Genomic DNA, 24991 nt, shown 5'->3' with positions numbered 1-24991 from the left:
TTGTGCAGTTCAGCTCTTTTTATTCGTCCTGGTGGAGGAGTTCCATCCTCCACCATGTGGATGTGCCTTTTATTCCCAGGGTTTATCTGCATCCCGGCTGTCTGTCTGTCTGTCTGTCTAGATGTTCGTCAGGACTCTGAGGTTCACGATGTGGAGCCGCTCATTAATCAGGATGTAGGGGGAGAAGCCGGGATGGGGTCGGCTCGGTGGCCGTTCCTCAAGATCAGTTTTTAATTTGCTGACAGACGGGGCTAATATCTCAGCCAATTACACAGCAACTGACTCCTAATTGACTCCTGAGCCGCTCCTCCTATGGTTGACCGTGCACAGCGCCGATCTACTGTAGGTTCCCCGAAGGTGCATGTACACTGTGATTATGTTATCTACCAGGAGGCCAGAGGTGGCGCCGGTGGCGGGATGGGATGGGGAGGATTTAGGAAGATCAGCGCAGAATAGCAAACAAGTTGTGTGTTCGCTCTTGTGTTTTTGTCTCTCTGGAGGTCATTGACAAGGACATGAAAGCACAATGAGGAGGGTTTGAAGTGGGAGAGGGGGGGTAGAGGGGGGTATGGAGGGGGGCAGGAAGTGAAGGAGTGAAGGTACAGGTACCTTTAGAAGCAGCTAAAGAGCAGAAGGCCGGAGGACCCGCAGGACGACCACAGGACGGTCGAGGACGGAGAGGAAACACACAAGCCAGGACAGAATAAAACACACACAGTTTGTAGGAGGAGGAGTAGGAGGAGGAGGAGGTGGAGGAGGAGTCAAGAGAAGGGATGGAGGAGTCAGTAGAGGAGGAGTCAGAAGAGAAGAAGGAGTTACAAAAGGAGGGGGAGGAGTCAGAAGGCGGAAGGGGTGTCAGTAGAGGAGGAGTCAGAAGAGGAGGGAAAGGAGTCAAGAGGAGAAGAAGTCAGAAGAGGTAGAGGAGGAGTCAAGAGAGGAGGAGGAGTAGTCAAGAGGGTGGAGGCGGTGTCAGTTAGGAGGATCGAGAGAGGAGGAGAAAGAGTCAGAAGAGGGTGCGGCTGCACAATAATGAATCTCCACTGTAAATAACTGGTAATATAGTAGCATATTAATAACAACACTGACGGTGGATCAATTGCAGGATAACAACACAAACTGTTTGTCTGCTACTTAAAGCGGCAATACGTGATTTTCAACACTGTAGAATTAAGGAAATAATAACAACTTGGTGTTATTTCTTCTGGGCCAGAGTGTCACATGACACGTCCTCTCCGTCTTTTTGGTAACAAAGCTGGACCGGCCGCACGTGCACGTTAGTGCGTGTGAATGTCCGCCTCCTGTCCCACCAGTTGGATCAACTGCAAGAAACAACGGACTCTACTGGGGGCAAAAAACATGGTAACAGAGTTCTGGCAACAGAGGGCGACTCCCTGGATTGAGGGGTCGTATTCAGCATGAGTTTAGCCAGTGTTCCCATGTCCAGCTCACGAGAGCAGCGCCAGTGTGAGGCCTCTCTGTTTTGATTTAGGTGAAGCCCTCTGCTGCGCCCTCTAGTGGTGAAGAAAACCACATATTGCCACTTTAAACCCTGAAAAGAAGAAGAACAAGAAGAACAAGAAGAAGAAGAGGAGGAAGAGGAGTGACACGTAATGAACCTTGAGTTATTATTGAGTGCAGCCCTCTCTCTCACACACACACACACACACACACACACACACACACACACACACACACACACACAACACACAACACACACACACACACACAGTCGATGCTCTTCCTGCAGGCTGACGGTAACAAACACCGCAGGGTTAAAGGAAGCAGCAGCAAACTGGAGACACATGTATCTCTAATAATGGATCATCCCGAGAAAATCACAGAAGATTTGTTTTTCTTCTCACAGCAGCTGCTGCTGCAGTTGTCAGGCGTCCAGCTGAGCCGCTGCAGCTGCATAATGGTCCTCCTACCTTGACCATGCCGGTGTTCTCCGAGCTGCTGTTCATCATGTCGTTGAAGGACGTGAAAAGGTTCCTCAAGGACTCCATGAAGTCGGCCTCGCCCTTGTTCTCGTACAGCCTGGGAGGAGACGGAGCGGCGCGCTGTCAGACAACTTGGCAGGCAATCACACAGTGGTGTTTTGTTTTTTATTTTGTTTGTTTAGCAGTTTGTTTGTTTGGTTGGTTTCCAGTTCAAACGGCTCGGCACGCGCTGGGAACGACACCTGTTTTATGTTTTGCTCCACCCACCCACCCCACTCCACCACCACCCTGTTAAATCTTTGAAAGGCCGCCGGCAGAAAGAGGGAGGGAGGCCCGCTCGTGGCTCGTCAATGCAAAAACGTCAATGGATCAGAACGGCCCCGCCTCCATCTCGCTGCCAGCCAGATTAGCATTTGAAACGACAGCGACAACGAAAAAAGGGGCCAGCAGCACTAGGCTGCTGTTGCCCTGCACACGCAGAGAGATGAGAAGAAGAGGAAGAAGAAGAAGGAGAAGAGACACATGTATCTGCTGCACAATGATTGGCCACAACTGGCGAGACGGTCGCTTTTCAATCTGCTGCTGCTTCACTGCGACCCGTGGAGACGCGATGACGTGAGCTCTGGCCAGCAGGGAGTTTTAGCGTATCGTTCATATTTATCGTTCTCTCTCTCACTGCCTCGTTCTTCTGAATGCATCTTCAATAAACTGGACCTGCTTCTTTTCGGTCAAAAACTGGAGATAACGGAGATGTGGCTGAGACAATTTTAATAAGAAAGCTATGAAGTATTTGGCCAGTAGTTGCACTAGCTTTATTGAAATCGGCAACAAGAAAAAAACAATAACTTCTAAACCTCTAAACGTGTGTGAATGGAAACACAACATTTCTTCTCCTCTTCCTCCTCCTCCTCCTCCAAGAGACTATGACAGTGCTCTCAACACTCTGGCAGAGAGCCGTGGATCTTCCTTCAAGAAAACAAGGAATTGAGTGGAAATGAGCCAAAAACCCTCAGCCTCTCGGCCTCGACCGGGACAGAAGTCAGCAGAAGGCGTGAAAACGTTTCCGATTTCCTGGGACTTTTTCCCCAGAGGAGGGTTTTCCTGCCGCACGACCAAATCCCCGGGACGGTGCAGGATCATCAGTCTTCTCTTCGGTGGGGGATAGAGCCGTCGCCGGATTAAAGGCGTCCGCCTCACGGTTCACATGCAGCGGCCTAGCGAGCGAAACCCACACCTGCCGTTCCACACCAGCGCTCAGCCGCTGGGGCAGCAAAAATAAATAAATAAAAAATAAATAAAACCGGTGATTAACCCCAAACAGCACAACGGCTCAGTGTGGAAACCAATCAGGTGGAGGTGGGGAAGAAAGGGGAGGAGGGGCCCTGCCTGGAATTGGGCTCTGAGTCGCATGTGAGATGTGACGGTGTGAAGAGGTGAAGGACGGAGCGTCCTCCAGACATCAGACGGAAAAACCAATCATGCTCTGCACACTCGATTACAGCGCCGTCGTGCATCAGCCGCCGCCGCCGCCGCCGCCGGGTCCCCTGAACACGTCCACGGCGCTCCGCCAGCCAATTAGGAAGCTACGTGAGCGGAGAGCTTCGCGCTCTGCACCCGCTGCGGCTCGACGGCGAGGCTGAGGAGCAGCGGCGGCACATATTTTGAATTCAAGCACGTTTGTTGCAACTGCAGCTGCACTGAAGGTTGTTGTAGGACCAACGCACGGAAAGTCTGACTCGTTAGAGGCGGGAGGGGCCATGTGTGAGTGTCCGGTTGAGAGGAGGTGTTCATCTGTCTGACAGTTTCTGAAATGTGCCTTTAATCCCATCATCTGCGAGTTTGGCGAGTTTTGAGGTTCATCTAAACACACTATTGAAACCATCTCACTCGAAATGAGTGAAAACTGTGGGCTTGTATAGAAGCACGAAGCTGACCAATGACGGTCAGCAATTCTGCTGAAGAAGAAGAATTCCCCAAATTTCGATGCACAAGAACTTTTGGGAAACCCTGGGAACAAAGGCCTCCACCTCCAGCTTTGGTGTTGCCTAGCATCCTGTGTAAACATTTATTTATTTGTTTGTTAGTTTGTCCTCCACGGCAGACGGAGGTGTGGACCTACTGGTTGAAGAGCACCCTGGAGCGGACGATGAACTTGAAGATGTACTCCAGGGCCTTCATGGCCTTCAGCAGCTGCTCTGTCAGCTTCTCTGCGTTGTCCACGTAGTTCTTCAGGACCTTGGTCAGCTTCCTAGACGCACGCACACACACACACAAACACACACACAGAAGATCCAGCCAATCAGCTCGCCACATATTTGGATGAAGGTTGCGATGGCCGTGGACCTGCCAGGGCTTCTCTTCTCTTCTCACTCACGTGTAGGCCAGCGTGGCGCTGAAATGTTTGCGTATGTAGGTCTCCAACACCGGGTTAAAGTGCTGAAATTTCCTGTCTGCGATGAGGCCAATTATGAAGACCTGTCAGCCAGCAGAGACACACTCATTAGAAGGGAAAATGCAGCGAGAGAGAGAGGGAGCAGGGAGGGCGTGGGGAGGAGAAAAGTGTCTCACTCAACACGCTGAGGGGGGAGGGAGGTGCGAGTGGGGGGTGGGAGGCAGGAGGTGGGAGGAGAACAAAAAAAAAAAAACTGGCAAATTAAACAAGATTGCGTTTGAGCAGAAAAGCCATTTTCTCTCGATTCTCCAGCCGAGCCACAATCTGGGACACCTGACAACACAATTTCCAGCTGCTCTCCGTCAAAGAGGAAACAGCTCTTCGGGGGGTGGGGGTGGGGGTGGGCGGCTGTGATCTCGCCTGATGACACGTTAGACGGGAATCCTGCCAGATACTTTGTCTTTGTTTAACTGTTGCACCATTTTGCCAGAAGGCAACAAGTTATAAATATTGATGCTGCCAGGAACTAAAAGATGGCGACGGGTTTCCAGCGAAGTCGGTCAAGTTAAGAAAATGTTTTTTGCCAGAGCAAAGTGAAAATGTGCTTCTCTCAAACTACAGATATATGCTTTCAAAATGAAGGATGGAATGCAGATCACATTAAGATCTTGTTAAAGTGGCGAGGAAGTAATTAACGTGATGAATTTAACCAACAAACCTTTGGTGGCTTGTTAATTTCACCTTCATTCGGAGTTCTCATTATCACTGCCAGTGCACTCAGCTTACCAAGGCGTCAAACACCAGCGTGTCGAAGGTGTCGCTGTCAGAGTTCTCCATCATGATGTTGAAGAGTGCGTCCAGCGTGTCCTGCAGAAACTGGAGGGACAAGATTGGAGGACGTTCAAGGACGATTGATGACGGAAGGTTGATTTCGCGAAGCCCCTCCCCCAGAATGGCCGCCGTCCAATCCCACATCAGCAACCGTTAACATGCAACACAGTGAGGCTGCTGGAGCAAAACTGGCAACCCTAAATTGCTGTTAATGAATGTTTCAACTATGTTTCAATAATGAAAACAATAATTGCAAAGAAGTGTTAAAAACAGTTGTGCAGCAACTGCACAACTGGGCAGCTGTAGCTCAGTTGGTGGAGCCGTCTGCGAATTGATAATTGACGGGTTGGTGGTTCAAATCCCGGCTCCAATCGTCCGCATGCTGAAGTGTCCTTGGACAAGACACCGAACCCTAATAGCTCCCAATGGGGCGAGGCAGCGCCTTGCATGGCAGCAGCCATCCCATTGGTGTATGAATGTGAGTGTGAATGGGTGAATGAGAGGCCTTTGTAAAGTGCTTTGGGGTACCGTGAAGGTGCTAGAAGCGCAATATAAGGAATATAAGGATATCAAATAAGGAGTTGTGTTTACTGTCTGTTTGTTTTTAAATAAATGCTATTTGCCGTATCTGTCTCGTGTTTACTTTTGGTGAAAATATAAAGGTTTGACTACACCTTTATTCTCCCAGAAAACGAAACCAGAAATTATAAATGTTGCCTGCATAAATGATCAACTGTGATTTCAGTGAGGGAAACTGTTGATGCGATGCGATGCGATGCGATGCGATGCTATGGGGACGCCCCCTAAGTGCAGTCCATTTACCATTTAAAAACTGACCACAGGTCTGTGGATTCATGCTGAAATAAAAGTTCTCGCTCGACGTCGAGGGGCTGCTAAATCTCAACAGGCCTAGCTGCGGTGTGCAGGGGGGCGGGGCTTAACAAAGGGCAGGTTGTGTAATGAGTACGCGCACCGCCGAGTTGACAACTGCTAACACAAACTAATAGACTGCGTGTCATACGCGGACGAGATGTATTTTCCTGTCATCAGTGATTCAAGGAGGTCCAACCACACACACACACACACACACACACACACACACACACACACACACACACACACACACACACACACACACACACACACACTCAATCCTCCCCTACTCTTAAAATAAAAAAATAAAAAAACATGCTCCATTTCCTGCGGTGCCAGTTCTCAGGCACCGTGGAAACAGGAGTGGAGGTGTGGAGGACAGAGATATCGCCGCGACTGTCATCTCAGGATGGATGACGTTCATCACCGTCTCAGCGGCGAGCGCAGAGCACCGCCGCCGGAGACGCCGCCGTCTCAGAGTGTGGACACAGGAGAGGAGCTGAGCTGCCGTGTTTAGTCAGAGAAATATGTCAAATTGAGAGAGAGAGAGGGAGAGAGAGAGAAGGAAAGAATAGCGGAATAATGAGGATTTAATCTGATCTCATTTTAATACATGTAATTAATGTTTCAAGGATGCCTACGATGCAAAATTCATCAGTCAGCCAGTTGTGTTTGTTTTACTCTTCACAACGTGCGCACTGAAACCGTCAATTCTGGAAATCTGCCATTTGTGAGGTCCCATCCTCGTTTTTTTATTTTTTTTTTTATTCCAACCATCCAAACACGTTGATGTTCCAACAAGAAAAATAAAAAAATGAAAAAAGTGTTGAGAAGCAGCTCCCCTGCTGGAACAGGAGCGTCGTGCACAATATGTCCGCAGCACGACAACATCTGGAAAATTTGCTCAGCTGTGAAGCTTCGTGACACCAAAGTAAATAAGTAAGTAAGCAAATAAATCAATAAATAAATAAATCAGCAACTCTAGACAAACATTAATTAAACTGTCAGCGAGATTTTGAGGCACAGCTGTCCAACAACAGGGGGCCTCTGTCGATATTTTACCTAAAGTTTAAGTCAAACTAATCAAGATAACACAAGCAGTATGGAGACATGTTCTGCTTTTCTTGTGTCTAATATGTTTCAGATTCCAAAAAGTACTTGGATTGCTTTGAATTGCTGACTGACTGCAAAATGGGTGCGTGGCTTTGGAAATTGACATAGTGCAAAGTGAACTGCAACTTTCAAGAGAATCCTTTGGAGCGAGCTACTGTTTTGAAGTTAAAAAGAAAAAAGAAGAACACTTTCATGTCCATCTGCAGACCAGATATGAGAAACAAAATGCACTTTTGATGTAATTTCACATTGACCGTATACAAAGAAATGCAGAGCTTCAGGTTTCAAAAAGGAGGCCAACAAAAAAAAGTGTCAAACGCTTGTATTCCATTGTTTGGCCAGCAGGGACCATCAAAGTTGGTTGGAAAAAGACAAAAAACATGACTTGCCACCAATGAGCAGAGGAGTCATGAATTCAAACTGGTTCAGATTTTTGGTCTCACCAGTAAGAAAGAATTCAGCCAATAGAATCTTTTTTTTTTTTTTTTTTTTTAGTAAAAATGACCATAAAGTTGTGGACACGTAAAGCTTCTGTAGCCGACAGGTGGGCAGGTGTTGAGGTCACACGCTGCAAACCGGAAGCTCCAGGTGGCGCTGCTGACACTGAAAACCGACTTCTCGGCTTCAGAACCAGTGTTCACCAACCAGGTGGGTGACGTCTCATCTCCATGTACAGTCACTGGTTATGCATTGACAAAGGTTGGACCGATCAGGACGCGTCGCTCTCACCTTGACCACCTCGCCTCCTTCCACCTTCATCAGCTGACGGAGGTTCTGCTGCAGCAGGCTGGTGTTGGAGCGCCACTTCAGCAGGCCCAGCAGATCCACTGGGAAGAAAACAAAAAAATGTTGACGCATTGAAACCAAAAAAAAGGAAGCACTTTCTGCCTTTTTCTCAATTCCACCTTCACTCTAGAGGTGAAAATATCAAGAGCTCATTTCAACAGATGACAGTAGGCACAACAGTGGGTGTTTTTTTATGTAAATTGCAGATATAAATTCAGTCTTTTTGCAGCCGTCCAAGCAGAACGCCGCAGTAGAGAACAAGAAGGTCATCTTTGAGATTCAAAGCACAGCCGCACGATTTGAAGGCGGCAGTGAAACACTCTGCGACCGCGTATGGATCCCTAAATCACTCCCTTCGTTTGCACGGACACAGATAGTTCCAATATTACACCGAATGTGACAGTGTTGCTAAATTGAGGATTCTGGTCATGAAAATGGCAGATCTTGTGCAGTTTGGCTTCTTGGATATATTTTTTTAAAACTTTCAGTATTTACCGGTATATCAGTGGATTCAAAGAATTGGTAGAGGCGCACTTTAAAAAAAAAAAAAAAAAACAGTCCTGCTACAGGAGAATGCTGAAGGTTTCCTCTAAACCTCCAAACTCTAGCCGCGCTAGTCTCAGTTAAAGTCCCTGCAGAGTTTTTAACGTTGGCCCATTTCTCCTGCATAGCCACGGAAAAAGAAGCAGAGTCAAGGCAGGGGTTTAGGTTTGCAAAAGAGCAGGATGGCGCCAAGGGAAGAATTGAAATAACAGAACAATGTTCAGCAATGCTCATTTATTTTTGATGGGAAAAAAAATGAGGCCAGGCAGAGGGATCAGTCTGGCCATACTGACATTGGATGGGGGTGGAGGTGTTTAGAGCCATCAAAGACACCCCAGCACCCACTCCCGAAGTCAAGGATTTCATCCAGAAATTTCAAAAAGGACCGGCCAGCAGTTCCAGACTGGACCGGGAGGAGACCACCGGTTGTCTCCTCAGCATTCTGACCACGACTGGGGCAGCCACTTTCTCCCTTATTACTATAGTCATTGCATAAAAAGCATAAAGAGGAGGGAAACGGAGGTAGAGTCCTTAAACCTGATCTCTCCCTGACCTCTCGATGCTATGTTTGACCTCACCGCTATCTGGCACTACTTTCTTATTGACCTTCATTTTCCCAGGCAAACGATTAAGAACAGCTTCCTATGTCCAAGCGCAGCGTGATCTTGTGAGCATATAGGCGCCGAACGTAAAGCTCTCGGCGCCACAGGTAGGTGGCAAGGATGGGAAGCTGTACTGTTTGACCATGTGCTCTAAACCCTTGTTTCTGGCATGTTATGCACTCGGAGGCAGGACAACTTCAGGTCAATTTCTCCTTAAAGGCCATTTGCTGTGCGGCCGCTCGTCTCTGTTGCAACAAGGTGTAAACAGCGACCGTGCTCTGTTCTCCTCCGCCTCGACCTTGTGCTGCGAGGCATCTTTATGCACCGCTGATTAAACAGACGCTGATATCCTCTCTGTGTGAGTCTCGACTCTTTTGCCCACAATTTTCAACCATAGAAACTTTTTTTTTTTTTTTTTTTTTTTTGCTTTATGTTTTTGCTTTCACCTGCTCTCCTAGCCGGCAAACTTCCTGGAATGGAGCAGTTTTTACTTTTGTTCATTTTGCGGCGCAGCACAGACAGAACTGTCTCAGTCCAGACACTGCGTCGTTCTTGGTTCACCTTGTTCCGGGCAGCTACTCAATACATTTCCAACGTGTTTCACATTCTCAACAAACGAAGGCATCCGTCGAATGATAAGCAAGCCACAGTAAAGTAACGTGCAGGGTGGAACTGCGCGTCACTTCCTGCTGAGCTACGCATCGCGTACACCAGGCAGCGCACGCAAAGTGCACACCGCCGTCACGCTGGCCGGCAAATTTCACTTCGACGTTTTCGCACGAGGGAGAGAAAATGCTCGCCGGCAAAAAAAAAACTTTTCTTGGTAGGTAGATATGTTTTTATTCCTAACAAAGTCTTTACATCTCTGACACGAAGGAGAAAATTCCGTCTTTTTGTTCAGTTAAAAACAGGGCTTTTTAATGGGAATATCGTAAAGGGCAAAACGGGGGTTATTAATGCTCGGTGAAAAAAAAAAAGAAGAAGCGGCGGCTGAGCTGAGCCGGAGAGTGAACTTGTGTTTGGTGAAGGTTTAAAACAAGCTCTGGGGTTTTAATAAAGTCTGCAGACTGGCAGCCTGGGAGACTCGCCCGCCACCGCCGCCGCTTTATTAAAAGAACTCCCCCCCCACCCACCCACCCCTACCCCCGAGGAGCTTTCTAGTGGGAGGAGGACACATCCCGACACACACACACACACACACACACACACGCACACACACACACGTGTGCAGCTCGGCGTTAATCAAACTGCAGTGACGGTGCTACCCTCCAGCGCACATTCACATTCCTGCCACAGAGCGCCAGAGTGCCACCGGCCACCAGCGCCTCGGCTGGACAGGCGCTGCCTCAGCCTTGAGGAATAATAATAGGAAGGAAAGTCAAAAGTGTGAATAACAGGAGAAATTGGATGAAGGGTGGGAGGGAGTTGGTCTTTAGTCCGATCCAGGAGCACGCCGCCACGGTTTGCGCCGCCGTAATCACTTTTCACTTCCACGGCGTCGTAAAGTTGCGACTGGACACCGAAGCTGGGCGGCACCGTGCGCCTTAATAACCCTCGGAGGGAGCGTTCGGCCCGCACCGGCGGGGCCCTTCCTCTTGGAGGCAGCGCCGCGCTGACAGCGGAGCGTCCGCAGTGACCTCATTACTGTGGCGTTACCGCAGTTAGCGGGGCCACGTGGAGGGGGCGAGGGGGCGAGGAGGTGTGTGTGTGTGTGTGTGTGTGTGTGTGTGTGTGTGTGTGTGTGTGCGCTCGGGGGGCCTGGCCAAGAGCCACCGAGTCCAGGCGAACATGTAAAAAGTGATTATCGTATTATATTAATATATATGACGCCGAGGGGATTCTCGCTCCGACGACTCCGCCCACATTGAGGTGGAACTCGACTCAAGCCAATCTAAAAAAAAAAAAGTGGCTGAAAAGAAACCACCAGTTTTAAATGTAAGCTTCATGTATCCTCTTAGGCAGACAGACAGAGTTACCGTTCTGCGTCAGCTTGGTGGAGCAGACCAGCGTGGAGATCTGGAAGAAGTCCTTGCTGATGGTGCAGTTGCCCAGGCTCTGCATGCTCTTGCCGGTGGCCGAGTAGCCCTTCTCCTCCAGCTCCACCTTGGTGGCCGGCAGGTTGAGGTAGAGCGACGAGTCCTCCAGCTTCTTGGCCTCCGCCTGGGTTTCACCGAAGGAGAAGAAGAAGACGGTTAACGTTCATTGGCAATGTTCGCTGTCCACATCGGTTGTTGGCTCACGGGAACGTGTCCTGTTTGGTTAAAATGCAATTTTGTTTTGTTTCGAAATCCTTAAAGGGACAGTTTCAGTCAAAATTGTTGAGCTCACATGGCTGAAAAAAAAGTTTGACATATTGCTGTCGGGGGGGGAATGTGGCTTCTGACTCGTCAAGACACTTGGATGATGCCATGTGAGCCGTTGGAAGCATTTTTTCTTGTTTCTCTGACTTCAAGTCTTTTTTCTTTGTAAAAAACAGTGATGTGGATTATTAAAATACAAAAACAAAAAACATTGCAATAATCTCCACCAACAAGGTAGCAAATGAGTGTAAAAGTGGAATTTAGACTTGGACTCCATTTGCCATTGTTGTATGTGAGCATACACTTTTTTTTCCCCCCTGACACCAAATGTAAAGGTAAAAAAAAAAAAAACTGACGGACCTCACTTTGACTTTTTAATGAGCATAAATTGGCCTGACAACAAGAAAGCTATTATTATGGGGGGGGGGGGGTTAATTGCTCGCTAATTTGATTTCACAGCGGTTCGCCGTCGACTCGTGGCTTTTTGTTTTTTTCTCCTCTGGTGTGTATTTTCACCTTGTAGACGATGAGGTCGTGCTCGCCGTCCCTCAGCGTCGTCCCGTTGTACCTCATCAGCTTGACGAAGGACAGGGCGAAGATCTTCTCCGACTTGTCCCGAGCTGCCGGCAGCAGAGGAGAGGGAGAGTTAGCGGGTCAACCTTCACCAGAGTTGCTTCACCAGTTTGTGGTTGTCGTCGTCGTTGTTGCCGAAGTGCATCTCAGTCAAGGCCTTTTAAAAGCACATGAGTGCAAACAATGTTTAAAAATTATATTAATGTAAAACATAAAAGCGTCTGCTGCTTATCGTTCGCTTCAATTTGACGCTGCTGAAAGCGGCGACCTCGAGAATAACAATGAAGTTTGACAGATGATGCTGACTGAACAAGTTGTTTGTTTTTCTCTTCCACATTTCTGCTGCCAGGGGTCATGGAAAGGTAAAGACTGCCCACCTGTGTAATGTGGCAGCCCTGTTTCTACAGCAGGTGGCTCTGCTCAGGCCACTCACTCGCTGACTGCCTATGCAGATGGGAGGGCTCATCATGATGTCTCCCATTGGTTTACAAACACTCGTTCTGAAGCCTGGAGATTGGTTCCACGGTCGGCGATGCCACTTTGAGCTTCTGATGCATTCAAAACTGGAAGATTCCATATTTGCATGTCTGTGCCCTCAACATCCAACCATAAGCCAAAAAAAACTACAAATTAGAGCCTTTTTGCAGATTTTTTCTTCTTAATTGTGATTTAGATCAACAAAAAGTTCACGAGTTTGTAGAGGTGCTTAGCTTCGTCTTTTTACAACCGGTTCTGACGGCCCCTGCAGGCCAAATATAGAATGTTTTTGGTCACTTGCTCTTTGGCCTCTTTATTGAAAACCGGAAGCTCCGCCCATCTTTTTGGTACAGTCAACGGCTGAGACCCACTGAGTGAGGATTAACTATTAGATTGTTTGCAGTCTGCTTTTTCACCACACTGGGCTTTTAAATCGCTCCTTATCTAAACCTCCGGAATCACACATTTCCAAAAAAACAAAAATGCCCCACAAGTTCTGAACGTTCTGGAGACCAGGGCCCAGTCATTCCAGAAGGTTTACATCGTATTTGTCATTCGGATCATGACTCCATCGTCTCTCCTGATCCGGACAGCAAGGCAGGAGATTACAGGAATTTTCATCAGATTTTCCACACAAGACTGAACCTAATTAGTATCATGTTGAGTCATTTAATAATTATTAAAAAAAAAAAAAAAAAAAAAAAAACCTTCCATGCTTCCAAGTGCACACACTATGTTTGATGTCAAATTAGTGCGTTAGCTACTTTGAGCCACCGACAGTGACGTGGCGCTGTTGAGCCGCCACTACTTTGCCTCTGAACGCAAACACCTTGCGTGAATCTTGAAAGATGTCGACATGACCGGAGCTGAGGTCGACTGATTTGCGGGCCTCCTCACCAGCAGACAGTCTTATCCTTCATCTCAGGGGAAAAGGCCGTCAATCCTCAGTGTTCTTTTTGTCGTGTCTCCTTCCTGTTACTTCCTGATACCTCGTGGGACCACCATGCTCCACATGTGAGCAGGCATGAGTAGTTAAACTCATGTTAATTCACTACTATACTTTAGTTCTGTACATCTTGTATTCTCTGAAGAACGCTTTGGGACTCTTGACTTTGTGTGACTTTATTAAACTTCACTTGCATCAGCCAGCGCTTTTTTTTTTTTTTTCTCCCTTCGCTCACCAAGTGGATACAAAGAATACCCACAACACACGTTTCTTTTTCTTTCTTTTTTTTTTTTATTATTTTTTCTGCCATAATAATCACGACAGGGATCCAGCTGCTCTGGATGAACAAAGCTGCCGGAACACTTCTCACCCTGCACTGTGATGACGGAACCGCTACCAACAACACGGCGGTGACACAATGACCGAGCGGCGTCGCCACGGCGAGCGTCGAGTCCGGCCGCGGAGACGTCTTGCGTCCTCTGCGGCGTCAGTCTGTGAGTCGCTGGTGTGACGCTGCCTCACCGGAGGGGTCGAGATACTGAGCTGACGAGCTCGAGCAGGGGCGACTTAATGAGCAGCTCTGTCACCCTGCCTCGATAATAAAGTTCATAATGAGGCTAGGAGCGGTGGAGGCGGTGGAGCGGGGGAAGGAGCGGGAGGGAGGGTGAGCAGTGCCGGGAAATAAACCCACTCCCTCTGACAGACGGAGCTGCAACCAGCAGCAGCGGATTGAAAATGCAGAAAAACACTGCCGATTCAAGAAAGTAAAGCTTGTGAAACCAAGAGATTGGGGGTTGGCAACTAGTAGTTAGAGTTCAACTGGTGATCTGATTCATGATGATCAACGACTCAACTGATTACAGCAAATAAACAATAAATAATGTGAATATTTTAGCAGCAGATTTGCAAACCTGACGCACATGCACGCAAAATTTCCCGAACCAATCAGATTTATCTCATTTATCTCACACGACCTTTTAGCTGAAGCGGCAAAGGAAGGAAGGAGGAAGCAAAATCTGAAAGGTGATTGGGCAAAACCGTCCACATCTACTTGCTCAAGATGACCGACGTCATAATTAAACTAAAGTGGTCCGAGTTCAATCAGAGAAGCGCTGCGACGCTGCAACATCTCAGCTGGCTCAGCCACGTTACTACAGCTAGCTTAGCCACGCTGCTACTGCTGGTTTAGCCATGTGTCTACCGCTAGTTGAGCCAGGTTGCTAATGCTAGCTTAGCTATGCTGCTCCTGCTGATTTAACCATGTTGCCACTGCTACCGTAGCCTTGATGCTGCTGCTGGTTTAAACATGTGGCTACTGCTACTTTAGCAGGGTTGCTATGGCTACTTTAGCCAGGTTACAGGAGAAGCCACTTTGATGACTGAGAATGACAATTGATATTAAAAAAAAAAAATCACCATTCGGTTTGCAGAAAAACTGCCGCAATAATCACTGTAACAGCAGCTAAAGTCATAATAGCTTCTTCCTGCTTTTCTACTTCTGTGGTTGTTGCAAAGCAGTTTGGAGCCTCTGTGTCTCACTTTTCGCCGTAACCTCTGTCACACCTCCCAGTTTATTCAAGCGTCCATGAATGCTGTGTTTTCCCAGAGGACCGGCGGGATTTTACTCCATCCGAATGTATCACAAAAAACAAAAAAACAAGGACAAAAAAATCTCAAAGGCACCAGTCAGCAAAAACACTGATAATAATGATAAAAAATAATAATAACAACGTGATCCTGCAGCACGCCCAGCAGGCATCCTTCACGTCCCAGCTGTGGCCTGTGACTCAGTGGTGTCGCGACAACGCAGCCGCCCGCCAGGGATGAGTCCTCATCATGTTTTTGCTTCGGGAGAGAAGCACTTTGGCCTCGTCAACACGGATGTGCAGGCATTTTAACAACCGAGGCGTTTTTGTCCACAGGCAAACACATCTTTTTTTATGGTCACTAAATAAAACCAACAGGAGCCAACGCCACTCTACCGCACGTCTACAGGAAATCATTTTTTTTTCCCCCCAGTATCCCTTTTGTTTGACGTTGTCTGTTGTGCACAGCATTTGGTTTCTGTGAGTCGTTTTCTCTTTTTTTTTCTTTTTTTTACATCAGTTGCAGGCTAGAAACCAAAATACCAAAAATAATAGCAAATCTTCAGATGAATGTTGATCTACTGACCACTGGAGGGCTTTTTCTTGTTAAGCTACTTCCAGTAATGCACAATCATTTCATTATCTTTTTTCTCTTCAGGCATCCGATTGGCCGCTGTGTCCTCATCCTCCTGCTGCTAAGAAGCGACGTCGCCACCTTATGGTCCGGAGTGCAACAGGCAACCCGTCTGACAACCTGGACACGTGGTTGCGTGTGTTGCACGTGCATTTTTATCATTCATTTCTTCTGAGGCGGGCCGAGGTCGACGGCTGTAGCTTGTACTCACAGTCCTGCGAGGAGCGGTGGCGGAAGGTGAAGCGCAGGTGGCTCCGGTTCACGTCCTCGATGGGGATGGCGACCTGAGGCGGCGGATGGAGACAGTGTGACACCATGAAACACACTCAAGATATGCAGATGACGGGCCTAGGATTGAATTTATCGCAGCGCCTCCGGCTGAGTGCTCGGATGGACACTTCAGTCGTCACTCTGCAAACAGGCCGACGGTGTTGTGATGAATTATGGATTAAAAGAAAAAAATCTAATCAAACTGAAGGTGCTGCAATAAAGATGAAAAATTAAACGATAAATAAGATATGAGTGGGCATGACAGCAGTAGTAGGAGGGAGAGGAGGGGCGGGACTTACTTTTATTGTCTCGAACCAGCGCGGCTGCTTGACCTGGTAGTAGATGACCGACTTGTACTCGTTAATGCCCTCGTCTCCGGCGCCAGGGAAGATCACGTTCTGGAGGCAGAGGAGGGAGGAAGAAAACCCAGCAGGAGGTTAACAGCAGACAGCGCCAGTCGACTTCAAAGTGAAGTCTGACGGCCACGTCGGCCAGCACGTGTGTCATAAAAAGTTGAGGTTGCAGCCTAGAAGAAGAAGAAGAAGAAGAAGAAGAAGAAGAAGAAGAAAGAAGAAGCAGCTTTATGCATGAGCACCTGCCTCTCGGCCGCCGCCCCCTTCCCCACCGACACCAGCGTGGAAATAAGAAATAGATTAGAAATTAATTATTCAAGGAGGTACAGGGGGCAGCACATGAGTGGAGGGAAGCCAGGTGGTGGCAGCAGTGAGGGAGAGAGGAGCAGCTGGTGGATCCCTTGAGTTCCTCCCGCAGGTCGGTGTGTGTGTGTGTGTGTGTGGGGGGGGGGGGGGGGAGTGGTGTGATAGGAAGAACGCTGCGGCCTGCTGGAGCACCGACGCTAAAACACTCTAATGCTAATGGTTTGGGACAGGCAACAACGAAGAGGAACAACAGTCCCCGTCTCCCCCCGGCCAGGCCGGGCTGGGCTGGGCTGGGCTGGGCTGGGCTAGGCTGGGCCGGGCCGAGCCAGAGGGGGGCAGAGCCAGAGGGCAGGTGTGAGCTTCTGTCACTGCGTGGGCACGGGATTCCTGACAGCAGACGCCGTTCCATGACAGTTTTTTGCAAAATAAAAGCGATATTTCTGAAATTTGGACAAAGTACAATTGCGATTTGCAGGTGTGCACATTGAATGATGTGAAGCGCATCAGCCGTAATTCTCCTAAAATCTTGTCCTCCAAGATTTCGCGAGAATTACGTTTGCTTTCGTTTGTCTGTAAAAACACTTAACACTGCATTTTTTACTGGTCAGTGAACTGGTCACATGACCCCGTACGTCACGTCCAGTGACGTGTAAATGCCAAAAAAAGTGTTTCCATGAGGCTTTTGCGATAAACCTCTGTATGGATACATCTGGAAAACCTTTTAGCCATATTTGAGCGGGTTTTCCAAGTTAAAAGTCTTTCCACGACCAGTTTTTTTATTGCCATACTTGGGTATTGCGCGATTCTAGGGGTGACGGAAACGCAGCTATTGAGGACTTTTTCAGACAAAAAGAAGAGCGAGGAGAGAGAGGATTGGAGTGAAGGGTGGATAAAGAGTTCAGGGGGAAGGCAGGAAGACGAAGCGTCCGAGCTGACGAGCTCTCGACTCAGGCGTTGAGTGGCGACGCTGCCCTCACCTCCAGTTTCTTGCCGTCCTCGTCGTACACGGACATGGTCACCTCCACGTTCTTGGGTGTGGTCTTGCTGCCTTTATCAAAATCGCCCTGGACCAGAGTCACGTAGATGTCGTTCCGCACATCACCTGCGCGGGGAGGGGGGGGCAGAGAGGTTAAATACAAATACATTGTATCCCCGGAGGCGACGTTAAATCTTTTCTTTGGAAACCCAGGGAAAAAAAGGTGAAAGCTAACAGGAGTTGGGTGTGGAGGCGGCCTTGCACACAATTTTGGTTTTTAGTCGACATTGCTGTCTGATTTATCACTGAGGGCATTTTAGTAGCTGCCAAAAAGGTTTTTTTTTTGGCATGACGAGCTGCCGACCGAACATCTCTCTGGCTGCACTCCGCTGCTCTCTGCTGTCTGTATTTTAACAAGGATTCGTGCAAACAAAGAGAGGGGAGAAGCACAAAAAACAGCTCTCCTGTTGCACTTAGCATGACACCCAACAATAAGTGCTTGTGAGTCATTGAAAAAGTCGATGTTTTTAAATTTCGAGACACAAGCGCGCGTGGAGAGAGGAAAACACGTGCACGCACGCGCACGCACACACACACACACACACACACACACACACACACACACACACACACACACACACACACACACACACACACACACACACACACACACACACTGGGCTTCCTGTCTCTACCTGGCATGATGATCTCGGGGAAGCCCATCTTGCGAGCCACGGCAGTAGAACGGTCCACCAGGTGGGGGAAGTCCTTCCGGATGTGGTGGATGTCTCCCGGCAGCAGCTTCAGGGTCACCCACAGGCCTGCCCAGCGTTTGGAGGAGGAGGAGGAGGAGGAGGAAGAGGAAGAGTGATGAGGGGGGAGGAAACCTCAGAGACGTGTGTTTCCCTTCAGCCTGGATGAAAATGCCGAAGTTCAGACCTTTTTACTTGAAAATCAATAAATCGCGATTTGCAAGATTACGAGTTGCATATCGCAAAGGCTGCCATTATGGAGGCTCAAGGCGACGGGCGATGCGTGCTTGTTGTTCACTTTCGCTTTTCTACGCACTGACAACTAAGTACCTGATTTAATTCATCAATTTAATCGCAACTTGGCAATCAATTTCAGTCAGAAATAATTGCAATTGGATTTCAATCCCAAAATTGTTCAGCCATACTTGACAGGCTGTGGCACTTTTTTAGGGGTGAATGAATCGAAGCGTGTGTTAAACTGGCCTTCTGAGGAGGGTTGCCGGGCTGGACAACACTTTAATAAGCAGCCGTTCTGTGTTGTGTGTTTTTTTGTTGCCGTTTCCACTCCATCTACTTCCTGGTGTGTCGACCCTGCAACCCCAACTCACTCGCTTCTTTTTAACCTCTGATTTTCAGAGAGAATGTGATTTACATGGAAAGTGAAGAGGGGGGGAAAAAAGGAGCCAATTAACGGGCCAGTGCCGCTGCAGTGCCTCCATGGGCCACTGGGGGCCACCGGTGGGGGCCTTCATGCTTGACTCACTCAGACCTCGTGCGTCATGAGTGATGCGTCTCTCGTTGGCCGAGCTGGAGGTGGTTTGGATGTGTGAGCGCCAGCGGAGCAGCTGCTGTCGGTGGCGCTCCGGGTCGGAGCAGGCCTGACATTTATCTCCCCTGACCCCCCCTCACATCTTCATCAGGCCTGACAGCGTACACACACACACACACACACACACACACACACACACACACACACACACACACACACACACACACGGAATCAGCCACAAGATCCACTCTTCTCTGCAGCTTAATTAACAACTGGATTAACCAGATCCTGTTGTCATGGAGATGAGTCGGACTATTTATGTAAAATGAAAAAAAAAATTGAGCTGTGATTCAAATACGGCTTGACAAAAGGATGATGGCTCCTTATTAGCGAGACGAGCGGATTAGACACGGGGGCCGTGCCGGGCGGCGGCGGCGGCAGCAACGGTCTGATGTGTGTGAAAAGTTTTTGTGATGAGCGACGCAGATTTTTTTTTTTTATTTTATTTTTTCTCCTTTGCAAGCCGGGACGATAGAGAAGACGGAGGGGGAGTTTGCAGGCATGAAAACATGACCTAGAACTGTTCTTTTAGCACCAGGAAGCGAGAAAGACATCTGGTCAGTGTGAGTTTTTAAAGGTATTTTGCAAGAGCCGTTTTGTAGATTAGAAAGTGGATTTGGGTTGGACAAAATTCTGCATCTTGACCTGGTCACACAGGTATTTAAAAAAAAAAAACATTAACAAAAAAAAAAAGGTAGGAAATGCCGTCTGACACGTTGCCGGTTCCAGACACAAGTGAGAAAGTTGAAACGAGCATAGTTTTTTTATGTCTTGAGTTGCCTGCACTAAAAAAAATCGTCACACAAGACAAGTTGCCACACAACCAGAAGAACAACAACTTGAAACCAGCTTCCAAATTAAGACTGTTTTATGGAGGGCAACGATGATGTTATAGCTCCTGTTGTTGCTTCAGGTCTTCTTCTCTGGTTTCAGGGAGTAACCTTACAGCGCCACATAAGGCCTGGCATAAGTACTGCAGTGGTTTCAGTGGTTTTCACTCGTTCCATCTGGACGTTCCAGCATTTTTGGAGGTGACTTCGTCCGTACGAAGCTTTTTCAGGAAATTGTTTTTAAAATTTATAGAAACTTTACTCCTCCCAACTCGGTCTCGTTACCTTGACCCTTGTGGTTGACCTCCTTGGCAGTGATGACTTTGTTGATGACCGTCTGCAGGAAGTCGCTCTCGCCCGCCACCCTGGGTGAGAAACGGGAGATGTTCAGCTGCCGCTTGTGGCGGATGGCGTCATCCAACGCTTGCCTGCAGTATGTGCACGCACACACGCACACACGCACACACGCACACACGCACACACGCACACAGGGGGGAGGGGCAGGGCATGGGGGGCGTAGACCAGCGGCAGAGAGGGGAGAGGGCAGCGAGAGGGACGATGATGCGGATACCGAGACGGACACAAAGCCGCTTGTTAGCAGTCGACAGTGAGGCACGATGGGTTACAGAGAGGAAAACACGTGCACGCACACACACACACACACACACACACACACACACACACACACACACACACACACACACACACACACACACACACACACAATCGTCTTTTAGGAAATTCAAAGCCTGGCGCAGCATTGGCTCAGGTAGTGGGGGTGGTGGTGGCGGTGGGGTGGGGGGGGGGGTTGCAGCAGGTGCAGTGCAGCTTGAAATAATCAAAGAGGAAAACAATCAAAAGTATTGCACCGAAGGTGTGAAACTACATCATAAACACCACTAGATGGTGCTAAGTTTCACACGCCGGGCCTTTAAAAAACAAAAGATTTTAGAATTTAAGAGAAACAACTCTCTACTTTTAATTCCATTAGAAGTAAATCTGAACTGATTAGAAGGACGCAAAACCTTGGAAGTGCTGTTTTTAAATGTTATTGATAAACATTCTGCATCGTGAATTTTTTTAAAAATGTGTTTTCCACCCCTCAGTATCCCTCAGTCAGGCAGATAAAATTGAGTTAATCTGCCGACTGAACTGTCCAAAACCTGCGAGCGCATCCAATTATATGCGGGGAAAATCGCGTTACGCTAAAGGTTATCCCCAGGATGTGCTTGGCACTCCCCGGCAGAATTCCATCAGTTAATGAGAGCGCCTTCATTGATTCAGCAGGAACAGAAAAAAAAAAAAAAAACACCCCTGGTGTCAAAAACTCGCGGCTTTGTTAAGAAGAGAGACGAGCTTCAGCGCTGCGTCGCGTCAGCTTCACCTTCACGGTGTGAGTGTGCGAGCGGCGGCGGCAGCGGGACGGTGACTTACGGCTGGAAGGGGATGAAGTGCTGCTTGTCCTCGTCATCCATTTTGCCCGTGATGATGTCGGTGACGTCCATGACTGCAGGAAAAAAACAAAACAAAAAGAAAAAACAGAGAATGGGCGGAGAGGTTTGAAAGTGGAACGGTTGAGGCCTGTAAAATTTGCAGCCGCTGCAGAGCCAACGGAGCCCTGAACTGTGGAAACTTGTCCAAACAGAGCAACTGAGGTCAAATAAGCAGCAAAACTGCAGCAGTTTTTTACCAGCCGGACGGGGGAAATGTTAAATGACGGGTTAAAAAGGCTGGAATTCATTTTTAATCTCGTTCCAGTTTATCCAATGTTTTCTCGTTGTCCGCTTACGTCTTGTTTTAAAAGTTGTAAGAAATTTCCCACTTCGGATATAATGCTTCAAATATTTGCCTCTGCTTTTTTTTTTCCTTTTTTAAAAGAAAACAAACAAAACGTTTTTCCTTTCTCTGAGCATATTCCCAATTTCTTCAGTGTCTTTTCTCATGATTTGGATGGTGTGTGGAATATTGCATTTTTTTTCCAAGTCCTTTTGTGAGGTACTGTCACAGTTTTGTGTGTTTTGTCAAAAGGTAGCATCAAAGTAGAATGTGCAAACACCTGCACAACTTACAGGAGCACAAACTTGAGATCGGGCAAAAATCTACAAGGCAAAAAATATAAAATAATCAACAAAATCACAAGTGAGGACAATGCTGACAGAAATTAACCTGATGGAGTTCTAACTTTGGAAGTGTTTTCTGCGGCTCTTTGCCAGATGGACAGACGAGACTGGCGTGGTGTTTGGATGCTGGAGTCTCCTGGCTTCGCTCTGTTTACCTGCCACTCCGAAAGGTCGCCTCAGGCCGGAGGTCAACTTCTTGGTGTTGTTGTCCCGCAGCTCCATGCGACCCACTCGCACAATCTGGCAGACGAAGCTGATCTTCTCTCGTTTCAGGTCTTCACTTCCCAAATCCTAAAAAGAAAGTGACAAAGGAGAAGGTGCGTAGCCGTTAGCATCGCTGATTGTTACGTCCATAACGATGACTAGCACAGAAAAGGAGCGGGGCAACGAACATCTACTGATTCTGTTATCCAAACAGATGACTGGTACAGAAAACAGAGCTCTGAACATCCACTGATTATTTTGTCCAAAACAATGACAAACACTTTCATTTTTCATTATTTTTTCATTGTGAGGGCTGCAGAGGTGCCAGGGTGCAGTCAGTCAGGTGAGCGTGTTAGAGGTGAACTCTTCATCACAGAGACTAACAACCCAGCTCGTGATGCACACTGACCACTGCCCCAGGCCTCGGTAAGCACAGCCTATCAGCTGCCGTCTCCGTGTTAATGGGAGAGTTTAACAAACAGAGCCAGTCGAGTGACTCACATGACACGGCTGCAGGTGGCAGCACATGCACACACGCATGACACACACACACACACACAGTATCACGCACCGTGAAGACGGCCCGAAGGTTATGGAGCTGGTCGATGTCCTTCACCAGACCAGAACTGGACCATTTCACCAGGTAGTTTTCACTGTCAGGGAAGAAGGAAACAGGAAGCAGCTCTGTTTAGCTCTGTGTTTACAGCCTCGCGGATTTTCCACATTTGGAGGTCGACAAAAACCAGGAGGACAGTGTCAGAGGGAGATGTGATCGCAGACTTGGAAGAAAGAGAGAGAGAGAGAGAGAGAGAGAGAGAGTCGTGTGTGCCCTTTGTGATGTCACAACCAGTTGATTTACGGACAGCTTCAGCACACGGTTTAGTGAGCGGAAGAAGAAAAAGATGGATTTTTTTTTTTAAATATTAAAAAAGGTCCTTATTCTCATCCTTCCTTACGCATATGCTAAGATATGTTTGTGCTCGTGAGTGTGTGTGTGTGTGTGTGTGTTTCCAGTAAAAAGCAAACTGTTGGAAGGATTCCAGGACTATTTCAGAAAGGATCTTCCTGGTCCTGACGGTCATTGCTGTCACTCCTGTCTGTCGTTTTGTTTCCGTCTCTGATCTGATCACCAGCGACGGCATTTAAGAAAACACCAAAGGGTCGCACGAGGGCATGCGCAAACAAAACGCAAGACAAGCGCAGGCAGCCAGCGGCGCGGGTCGGGCGTCTCACCTGATGAACTTGGACTCCACGGGGTCGTAGAGGGACATGAGCACCTCGGCGTCCTCGCCGATCTTGCACACCACGTTCTTCAGGGTGACGAAGAGGGCGAAGGCCGGCGTGGAGGCGAACTTGGCCTGTCGGCTCAGATCGATGTTCTGCCTCTGAGACTGTCAGGGGGGTGGTGGGGAGAGAGAGAGAGAGGGGGGGGGCGGGGTTGAGATGTTACATCAAGAAGTTCTTCCAAGAACAAACTAATCTTGGTGCACCTTCAGGCAAAGTTCTGGAGAAGATCCAAAGAAGCTCCATCGCTTGCACAAACTAAGATGAAATGTTCACAAGTGTGACTGTGATACTTTGGCCAATAGAACTTGAATAGGAGTGGGCGTGGCTCCACGCCAACAAGGGGCCTGCAACCTTTATTCCACACCGATCATTTTCTTCTGCATCCTTTGTGTCCTGGAGGCTCTTTCTCTTGTTTGGCTTTAAATATATATATAATTTTTTTCCTGGTTGCCTTGCACTTTTGACACATGATCAGAATCACCACCGTCCCATTTCTTTCCTTTTCATTCACCACCAACAACAATAGAGCGGCGCCAGAGGGAGTCGTGTGTGGACTGACAATGAAGTTGAGTTATTGCTGAACGCCGCACTGGAATATTGAGTGAATGAAACGGCAGAACACACCTCCGGTCGGTCCTCTGTGTGGCGGCAGAGTAAATGGAGACGTCTACCAACCGGAAAGGTTCAGGATCTACAACCAGACCTGGAACTGGGACGACTTTGGTTCTGTCGTGAGCTTTATCTGCAGCTGCTGCTGCTTTAGGAGACAAAATCTCATAACAATAAATAAACAATAGAAATGGCTTTAAACTAAGGGGCCAAGGCAATAAATAAATAAATAAATAAATAATAATAATGATTCCTGCAGACTCAAACGGAGTTGGAGGACTTTTCCAAGAACAAGATTTCAGAGGCCTGGACTGAAGTCCGCTGCCACTTCAGCAAATTATCATGAGAAATTAAATCGTAAAATCTTTTTTTTTTTTTTTTTTTAATCACTGTCACATATAAAACCACGGTGTTTCCTCCTCCTCCCCCTCCGCAGATGCTGTAGATCTGTTGTAAAAGCGGTAAAACGTCAAGACGCCCATCAAGGACGAGTTGACCGCAGCCAACTCGTTAATATTTATCACCTTGACCTGGAAAGTCCTGCCGGCTGAATATGCATCAAAGCCCAATGAAAGCCGAGGTCGGGTCGGGAGAGGGACGCAGGCGGCGGTGCCAGCGAGAGCGACAGCCCCCGCAGCCCTGTGACGCACTGCCGAGCGGTTCCTGTCCGGTTAGGTGTTAACGTGTTGACCTGAGAAGAATCAATCTGGACTCCACAGCCATGGCGACCTCCCAACTTGACCCCGGAATCTATCTGCACGACTGACACCTCTTATAACTGACTAACTAGGTCGGGGTATTGAACTTTGATCCACTTGTAGCCTGTGGCATCTTTCATTGCCCAATTCCAATATTGAAG

General features: G+C 48.1%; 1 protein-coding gene and 1 long non-coding RNA gene across 2 annotated transcripts in view; one reads left to right on the top strand and one right to left on the bottom strand.

Moving 5' to 3' along the window:
* LOC142893165 (uncharacterized) overlaps positions 1-24991 on the top strand; it is a 164969-nt gene that overhangs the window by 94602 nt on the left and 45376 nt on the right. The window lies entirely within an intron of this gene.
* dock1 (dedicator of cytokinesis 1) overlaps positions 1-24991 on the bottom strand; it is a 145411-nt gene that overhangs the window by 95588 nt on the left and 24832 nt on the right. Inside the window, exons 8-23 of the mRNA XM_076033446.1 lie at positions 23470-23627; positions 22808-22889; positions 22188-22323; positions 21347-21419; positions 20198-20277; positions 18197-18322; positions 17503-17627; positions 16166-16264; positions 15808-15880; positions 11897-12000; positions 11057-11240; positions 7879-7976; positions 5119-5208; positions 4315-4415; positions 4060-4188; positions 1929-2037 (exon numbers count right to left, since the gene is read on the bottom strand). Of these exons, the coding sequence (XP_075889561.1) occupies positions 1929-2037; positions 4060-4188; positions 4315-4415; positions 5119-5208; positions 7879-7976; positions 11057-11240; positions 11897-12000; positions 15808-15880; positions 16166-16264; positions 17503-17627; positions 18197-18322; positions 20198-20277; positions 21347-21419; positions 22188-22323; positions 22808-22889; positions 23470-23627 (1767 nt within the window). The remainder of the gene's footprint in view (positions 1-1928; positions 2038-4059; positions 4189-4314; positions 4416-5118; positions 5209-7878; positions 7977-11056; positions 11241-11896; positions 12001-15807; positions 15881-16165; positions 16265-17502; positions 17628-18196; positions 18323-20197; positions 20278-21346; positions 21420-22187; positions 22324-22807; positions 22890-23469; positions 23628-24991) is intronic.

The sequence above is a fragment of the Nelusetta ayraudi genome, unplaced genomic scaffold, assembly GCF_046127955.1.
Source record: "Nelusetta ayraudi isolate G7.1 ecotype Tasmania unplaced genomic scaffold, CSIRO-AGI_Nayr_v1 ptg000042l, whole genome shotgun sequence".
Classification (NCBI taxonomy): domain Eukaryota; kingdom Metazoa; phylum Chordata; class Actinopteri; order Tetraodontiformes; family Monacanthidae; genus Nelusetta; species Nelusetta ayraudi.
The sequence above is the reverse complement of the archived record's forward strand: the minus strand, read 5'-3'. Positions and strand labels throughout refer to the sequence as shown.